We start from the raw sequence: 9,713 nt of genomic DNA on the forward strand, positions 1-9,713 counted from the left end.
CAGTCCTCAAGGTAAATTTTACAAATCTAATGATTATTCTTAAAGTGTATGTAGCTGGGAGGAAAAGCCGACGATCAATTGAAAATTGACCTTTCATATTGAAGATATGGTTTTTTTTCCCAAAAAGACCTAATTTTTTTGGTGTTTTGGGAAAAATCCATATCTTCAATACGAAATCAAAATTTTGAATTGGCTTTGTATCCCACCTACATACACTTTTTAAGTATAAATCATCAGATGTATAAAGTTTACTTCGAGTACTGTTAAATATAAAAAATATAAATGTTTAACTATTTGCCATAAAATGTGTATTACATTGGGAATTTCAAAACATCAAAATTATTTGATATCAGAATGACATTCTTCGTATTCAGAATGCAATTCGATATGTCTGATGTGATCTAATGTCCCACAATAAATTCTGTCCAAACGTTCATACCCCATCCCTTAATAGACAAAGCTGAGTACAACAAAGTAACAATAGCGGTATTAGATGTATAATGCAATTTCATTTGATAATAGGCGACTGTGATTTCATCTGCTACAATGGTCGATGTATTCCAGAACGCTATGTCTGTGATAACAACAATAACTGTGGCGATTGGACAGACGAAAATGTCCCTCAGTGTAAGTAGTAAGGAAAATCTAAAAATACTATCGAACCAATATTACAGTAATAGGTATCATACCTATATGTATGTATATTGTGATTATGTTATGAAAATCTGACTTCTTTCAATTGTGGACATTAATTTTGGAAGCAGAAATTAGAGTCATGCGGTAGCATGACCAGCACGTTTTAAAAAAACGACTGATAAAAAAGAATAAGCAGATGCACCGCAAGACTATATTTACACGAAACAAAACGCTATTAGAGTCATGCGGTAGCATGACCAGCACGTTTAAAAAAACGACTGATAAAGAAGAATAAGCAGATGCACCGCAAGACTATATTTACACGAAACAAAACGCTATTGTTCTATGATATTTTTCGCTGGGTACAAAAATATATCTAAAACCATGCTAAATCTTATTTACTGTCCAAAGTGTAATATTTTAATAACTCATTAATTCAAAAAGTTACACCAATCTTACAGTCAATCCGATTATTTGATAATAAACAAACATTCTTGTTCATTTCACGCGGTATTTTATAGCCAAAATTAGTGGCAAATCACATAGGGCCTGCACTTTGGCTCGTTTTTTGCAGGTTTGCATGGTCCAATAATCACAAGATGACTGACATGTGGTAACAAAGGAAGCAGTCACTGCAATTTGATTATGTCCCATATGATTGGCCATTCAAGACACCCATGTGAATATACTATAGCGGCCTTTTCAAAATATAATACCTGTTTGCTTGATTGCATTGATAATACCCGGGAACAATAGGCCTATACACAGTATATGCATTGGACAAACTTTTTACAATAAGCATGATAAGTGATGATGTGACCTCCAGATTTATACATCGTTCGTCTCGCACACTGACAACATTTGATTGAATGGACTGTAGGCTACTGCGCCGTGATTACGGTGAAGGACACTTTTCAAATCCTTTGTTTAGAGCCAATCAATAAAAGCATGCAGGGCCTCTATACCCATGTACAGTTTATCCCTTACATAACCTATGTCTTGAATACGCTGGCAAAGTTATGTAATAATCGGATTAATACTATATATATAGCAGTAGGTAAAAACAAGTTTTGAATAATCCGCGCTACAAAGTGTTCAGTGATCCCAGCGAAAGTGAAAAAAAAATCAAATTGTTACGTTTATAAAAAATTTTAATGAAAAACAAAAAAGGAAAACGACAGTATTGACGAAGTTGAAGCCCCATTCAAATACATGTAGCTAATTTATATACTGTCAGTACCGGTATATAAATTACAGACTCACGTAAATGCATTATTTTTGCCTTAGACACACGGCTTTCGGCTGAACCACTGCACTAGCAAGCTTTGTTAGCACATCTATGACAATGACGAAAGGTACAAAATCAGCCATATAAGGCCTTTAGATAGCAGAAGACACCAAATGACCAAATTGGTGTTTTATGACCTTTGACATTCTTTTGTGGCGAGTGACATGGTCTTTCAATTCACGCCGAGTGTCCTTGACAGGTTTGACTATGCTTCAGTGGTCATGAAAGAATTCAAAAGATAACCTCTGCCCCAATAATCCCAAGCAATTGTCTGTTACCTACAAACACAAGCAATTTGGCTGATTCCATTTAGGTGCAAGTTGTAAACATTACAAATATGCTAAAAAATCAGGTTTGAAAAAATTAACCAAATTCATATTATAAGATCGTACATTATGACTTTAAGGGATCTGGAATGAGCGTTTTGAGCGTTTCGATAGTATTTTTGTGGGACATGAGAGCACATCAGACATATCGAATTGCATTCTGAATACGAAGAATGTCTTTCTGATATCAAATAAATTTCATTTAAATTTATGATATAATACAAATTTTATGACAAATTATTAAAATTTGATATTTTTCACATTTTTGATATATAACAGTCCTCGAAGTAAATATCATAAATCTAATGATATATTCTTAAACAGTCCCTGGTATACCATACATGTATAGTCCTTTGCTTTATCTGTTTTGTGCTGTTTAAACAAATAGTTAAACATAATTTCCATAAAATGTAAGCTTTTACTGTCAGATATGTCCCCTTTTAATTTTGAGCAGAACAAGTGAGGTAAAGCAAAGAAAATTGGAATTTACTACTAATACTACTCAGCGCCAAAGAATGTTATACGATTGTAAAACGGTACGATCCTTTGGGTGTGTGTGTGTAGGGGTGCGTATGTGTGTCCTGCACGCGTATTTTTTTCTGTAACTATAATGGGACGCAATACGATACCGGTATGTTATAAGAATCAAACTTACAAGAAAAATGGCTCTTGTCAAATCCTACAATTCTGTTAGAGAAAATATGAATATTTGCATTAAATTTTCAATTAATTGACATAATTGATTAATTAATAAATATTTTATTTAATGATTTACCATAATTCCGAACATGTCAAACAATGTGTCAAATTAAAGCTATTGAAGTGCTTTATAAATTGGTCAGATAGAGCACATTTTGCATAATGCATTTAGTATTTTAGTTACATGACTCCAAACATTCTATTCCAATTTTTTGCTATACACGCATAGGAGCTGTACTTTTAAAATCCGCGCCTAATCAATAATAATAGTCTTTCACTAGTCAAACCTAGAGTGTGATGGCTTTGTAGCAGATGACAGTGCTCATTCAAGCCTGTCAAGGTCAGTTAGTAGCCACTTGCTGAATGGATGGCCATTATCAGCTATCAAAGAGATGCCTTGTGCAGCTGCCAATCACAGTAGAGGTTTGATAACATTTTGTTGAACACCCAAATGTGATACAAGGACAAAGCTGTGCATGTTGGTACTTAATTGTTTGGATTCTTATGTTGAAATGCCCTTGTATTAGTATTTTTATGTGTAGTGTATATTGTTCATAAATTATATAGCTTTTAAATTATGGGCATTTTTGCTCTGTTGCACTGTACCATTATGGAATATGAGCAAATCAATTACCGACACAAGCAGGTATGCAGTGCATTATTTTATTTTTATTTCGTATCTCAGGAGCACAGCTCACTTGGTAAGGCATCAGAATTTTGTTCACGAGCGCTTCGAACTTTAAATCGGAAGGTGGTGAGTTCGAGCCTCATCACGGTCACATTAATTTTTATAAACCAAATATTGTTCGAACTTTTCATATTTGTTTTTTCTTTTATTGTTTCTTTTCTTTGTCTTTTTTTTTTCTTGTTTTATTTATTTTTTCTTTATTTTTCTTTGATTCATATTGCCAAGGTAAGGAGAGGAGGAACTAACGGCCCATTCAGTGATTTTTTCATCCGGACGATCGTAAAAATCATCAAAATTCAGATTGTGTACTGCGGAACTCAGTCTTCAATGATATAGTAGTCAGTAATAATCTTTTGGTCAAATATATGACTATCATCATTTGACGACTGAGTTCTTATGATACATCATCCGAAAAGCAGTTTCAGACAATTGCTTGGGATTGTTGGGGCAGAGGTTATCTTTTGAATTCTTTCATGACCATTGAAGCAGAGTCAAACCTGTCAAGGACACTCGGCGTGAATTGAACTGACCATGTCACTCGCCACAAAAGAATGTCAAAGGTCATAAAACATCAATTTGGTGTCTTCTGCTAGTGGTTCAGCCAAAAGCCGTGTAGGCCTATTTAAGACAAAAATAATGCATTTGCGTGAATCTGTATTACAGACAGTATATAAATTAGCTACATGTAGGCCTATTTGAATGGGGCTTCAACTTCGTCGATACTGCCGTTTTCTTGGGTTTTTTGCCAATTTTTTTCATTAAAAAGTTTTATAAAAGTAACAATTTGATTTTTATTTCACTTTCGCTGGGATCACTGAATTGGGCTTTGCAACGCGATAGGCCTATATTCAATACTTGTATTCACCTACTGTTATAGCATTAGTCCGATTATTACACAACTTCGCCAGCGTATTCAAGACATCCGATGCAAATAATCACCTAGATTATGACGTAGCATACCGTAAATATGGCGGAGTACTCAAATTCATTCAACAAAAGCATGATTACAAGCTATTGCAATCGTCTCACACACATAACAAATGCACTATACGATCAAATAGGTTGACGACAACGTTTGATTGAATGCACTGCATTGCGCCATGATTACGGTGAAGGACACCGGTTCAAATCCTTTGTATGGAGCCAATCAATAATTTCACGCACATCCTCTATTATTGCCAAATTATTGCCCAGGATGATTGCACACTGTAAAAGAGCTATTGTTATAATGTTTGATGAAATCGTGTTTAACTATTTGCTTAAGAACGGCACAATACAGATAAAGCAGACAGATTTACTACATGTGGTACATGTATATACATAATAGGGAATGTGTGTGAGTCGAGTATTACCTAATTATAATAGGGGCGTATCCAAAAATGAATTCACGCCCCTTTCAAATGTCGAGCCAAAGTGCAGGCCCTATGAGCTAATCATACTGATATCCAGAATCTTTCGTCACTGCTACAGCCATACATGGCTGTCACTGTCGCATAACCTTTTGAGATTCACTTTCAAAATATACCCTAGCATTTTCCTGGATACCCTACATACAAATTCTTGATCCCATTCGCCAAAAAATCAAGTTTTTCACAATTCTTTTATTCTTTCCGGACCACAGCATACATTAATATTAATAAATACTCCACTTTCACACGTCGTTATATCGGGATATCCACGTGGCGAAGTGGTTAAGGACATGGACTTCTAATCCACTTAAGAAGTTTTGCTCAAGTTCGAAACTTCCCATCACCTTTTTTTTAATGTTTGAATTAACCAATTTATTGTCATAAATCAAGAATAACACCATTTCGAACATCCATTGCTATTGTGATATTATTATTTTTTTTCATCAAACTAACATGTTTGATTTTTTATTCACATTTAGGCCTAGGGCCTACTTTCACCATCCAGATGCTTTCACCATGCCTGACGATCATGATGTTTTCGTCATTTAAAACACATTTATCAGTGGCTCTGTTCACAGCTCACATTGAAATTATATTTGGAATAAATATTATAAATTGTCCCAAATTAAAATCACAAACCGCGAAAAATCGCCAACAACTGCCGCCGAATATTTTTATCCAACTAGATTTCCCACAGGGTTATAAAGAACCACAAACCGCGAAATTGGGATATATACTAGATTGCCCCGCAGGGCTATAAATAATCACACACCACGAAGAATGAATATCCAACAAGCTTAAACTATAAATTAGCTCCCGATAGAGGGCAGGGCTTGATAAGGGAAATTAAAATCACAAACCGCGAAAGATCGCCGACAACCGCCGCTTGATAGGGATATCCAACTAGATTGCCCTGCAGGGCTGCAATTAAAGAACCATAAACCGTGAAATTTGGATATCCAACCAGATTTCCCGTAGGCCTATCGATTATAAAGAACCCGAAACCGCGAAATATGGATATCCAAAAAATTAAAACCACAAACCGCGAAAGATCGCCAACAACTGCCGCTCAATATTGATATCCAACTAGATTACTCGCAGGGCTATAAAGAACCACAAACCGCGGAATTTCGATATTCAACTATTGCCCCACAGGGTTATAAAGAACCACAAACCGCGAAATTGGGATATATACTAGATTGCCCCGCAGGGCTATAAAGAATCACACACCACGAAGAATGGATATCCAACAAGCTTAAACTATAAATTAGCTCCCGATAGAGGGCAGGGCTTGATAAGGGAAATTAAAATCACAAACCGCGAAAGATCGCCGACAACCGCCGCTTGATAGGGATATCCAACTAGATTGCCCTGCAGGGCTGCAATTAAAGAACCATAAACCGTGAAATTTGGATATCCAACCAGATTTCCCGTAGGCCTATCGATTATAAAGAACCCGAAACCGCGAAATATGGATATCCAAAAAATTAAAACCACAAACCGCGAAAGATCGCCAACAACTGCCGCTCAATATTGATATCCAACTAGATTACTCGCAGGGCTATAAAGAACCACAAACCGCGGAATTTCGATATTCAACTATTGCCCCACAGGGCTTCAAAGAACCACAAGCCACGAAATATGGATATCCAACAAGCTTAAACTATAAATTAGCTCCTGATAGAGGGCAGGGCTTGATGAGGAAAATTAAAACCACAAACCACGAAAGATCGCCGATTACTGCCGCTTAATAGGGTTATCCAACTAGATTGCCTCGCAGGGCTACAAAGTACCACAAACCATGAAATTTGGATATCCAATTAGATTGCCCGCAGGCCTATCGATTATAAAGAACCACAAACCGCGAAATATGGATATCCAACAAATTAAGACCACAAACCGCGAAAGATCAACAACAACTGCAGCTCAATATTGATATCCAACTATATTGCCCCGCAGGGCTATAAAGAACCAGAAACCGCAAAATTTGGATATGCAACTAGATTGCCCCACATAGCTACAAAGAACCACCATTAATAGGAATATCCAACTAGGTTGCCATGCAGGGCTACAAAGTACCACAAAAATGATTATAAAACACGATTATATTGCCTACTCGGGGCATTTAGACGCTTCCGTAGTATAGGCTTAAATATAATGCGCATTTACCAGTTCCGACTTGAAGTAGGCCTAAATCGGACTTACTCTCTGTGTCTCTGTGGCATTGTCAACATTGGGTGTGTGTTGTTCATAAAAAAATATATTTTCTTTACATATTTACGTTGCCTTGAAGAATTAATACATTAAAATGTATATTGATCATTGTGTACGCCTCTTAACATTACAGTCACGCGTGACAAGCAAGTTTTAAAAATAAACGACTATAAAGTTTCGTTTAATTATTTATTGTCATGAATCAAGAATTGCAACTTCAAACATCTATTTTTCGTTTTATTCGTTTTATGGAGCACTTCCTAACCTGATGACTTTCCAAGCTTGGAGCTGCTTGGCTACATTCATAAAAAAGAAAAGAAATCTACCAAAAAACGTTGACAACGTAAAGAAATCAGCAAGTTTAAAAAAAACCACATCGGCTCACTTTTTGAAACTTGGTCCCATTTTGAACACCAACAGCAAATCAGTGTTTTTATTTTATTTCAACAGAACACAGCGTTTCCAACAAGCTTACAAGCCTACTTGTTATTTGTTTAATTCAATCATTAATCATGATTATTATGCAAGAGCAAGATAATAACCTTTCAGGTCGTTCCAGAAAGCTTGCAAATTAATATCGCATCTGCACATTAAAGATACATAACAATTCTGGAAATGTTTTAAATTTATAATATATATACATGATAATATACAATGTCATATACATGATAAACTGAATGACTGACTATCTAACTAGTTAATACTGTTTACCAAAGGCGAGGTACAACCCCCTTCTGTAATTCTATATTTTGCTTTTTTTTTTGGTACCAATGGATACCTATGGATCTCTTCTATCTAGTGATAAATACCCACATTTTTCAAGTAATGTCGCTATTACGTTATAATCTAAGTGCGCCCTCGTACAAATTATAGGCTAAAAATTAGATCAAATATCCTAATACTAATTTGAAGTTCTATAGCTTTTCGTAAGAGCCCTTCGCCTTGAACTTAGATCAACTTGATCAACTACCCTTTTCCCGGGTAAGGTGGTAGGTAAACAGACTTAGCGTTAAAGTAGGTTTAAACAGGAAGCCCCACTTGACCAGTTCTCCACAGAAGAACTGACTTACACCGGTCACTTTAATGACAGACAGCACAGAATTTACATGGATAAATTTTAACCTTGATTAATTCCCTAAGAAACTTGAACCAAAACTGGGGCTTTCACGTTATCATTAGTTAGGTGGACTAATTAGGAAACTAATCAACCTACCAGCCAACTAATTAATTCTTATACGCTGTGTTTCGTTCATAGGTGACTCGCCATAGATAACAACACCTGTCCGGTATAAACCTTAGCAGCTATGGGCTGGTGAAATCATATGTGACCAACACGACCTGCAGGTTGACTATTATGTAGCGCCACAACCGAGACGGTTATTTTTTTGTCAACATTTTTAATTTTAGTACATAATTATGGTGTATACTTTGAAAGATGGAATTAAAGGGTATAACGGGAAAATTGTATTAAAATTGTATCAAATCTTACATATAGCTATAGATGTATATAGATTCCAGAGCTTCCAATAAGGGACGAACCATTTGATTTTCAGGGGGTCATGGGAGTTTGGTTCGGGCGGAATTTGTATTATTATTTTTTTGCCGCCAAAGGTAGCGAAAAAAAATTGCAGCCAAAGGCGACGACTTTTTTTTCAGATTGTTTTAATGTATACTTAGTACCAGCAGATGCACCGCAAGACTATATTTACACGAAACAAAAAAATCAGTGGGCGACTTTTTTTTTCGTCTAACAAGTCTAACCCCTCCCCTCGGTAATCAAATGATGGTCCCCTGTTCATATAGAATTAGGTGTGATCATGCAACAGAAAATCGACCAATTTTGTTTATTAAATCTTATTTAATTAAGAGAGCTTAGTGAAGTCAACCAACATTAAACAAGATATAATAATAACTAAAATGTGCATCGAAGGGAGTAAAATCAGAGTACCCTTCGTGGTGCGATTTTGAAAGCAGGAGGGAACCGGAGATCCCGGAGAAAACCTACGAGATCGAGCATGGATCTGGATAAACCAAGTGCACTTACAGTCCTTGGGCACGCCGCCGGGGCTTGAACCCGTGACTTCAGTGGTGCAAGGCGAGAGAACAATCGTTGTGCCAACTCGCTCTCTCAAATAAAGCCTTTTGGTCACCTCCCCTGTGAAATTTTTGCTGTTCATAACTAGGTTCTGTACACTATTTGTGTGTAATTTAAGTTTTTCATGTCCAGTAATGGGCATACCGTATTGTTGTTACTTAGAACTGCTTAAAGGGATAACTACTTGTCTCTATGTGCAAATATTATATAATGTAAATGTTACTCAATAAATCCTTTAAATTAAGTATTAAGAAGTATTACATAACAATTCTAATTAATCTTATTACCACTGTTTAGTTCATAATCAAATAGCTTTACCTTCAATCAAGAGTTTTCCACTTATTATGATCAAGAATGG

The 9,713-nt window shown here is 36.0% G+C and overlaps 1 protein-coding gene across 1 annotated transcript in view; it reads left to right on the forward strand.

Moving 5' to 3' along the window:
• The window catches only part of LOC140172189 (uncharacterized), a 26,719-nt gene extending 17,812 nt beyond the window's left edge, over positions 1-8,907 (forward strand). The window contains exons 13-14 of the mRNA XM_072195511.1: positions 523-627; positions 8,516-8,907. Of these exons, the coding sequence (XP_072051612.1) occupies positions 523-627; positions 8,516-8,529 (119 nt within the window). The 3' untranslated portion in view covers positions 8,530-8,907. The remainder of the gene's footprint in view (positions 1-522; positions 628-8,515) is intronic.
• The last annotated feature ends 806 nt before the right edge of the window (positions 8,908-9,713 follow it).

Source organism: Amphiura filiformis, chromosome 15 (genome assembly GCF_039555335.1).
Source record: "Amphiura filiformis chromosome 15, Afil_fr2py, whole genome shotgun sequence".
Taxonomy (NCBI): Eukaryota; Metazoa; Echinodermata; class Ophiuroidea; order Amphilepidida; family Amphiuridae; genus Amphiura; species Amphiura filiformis.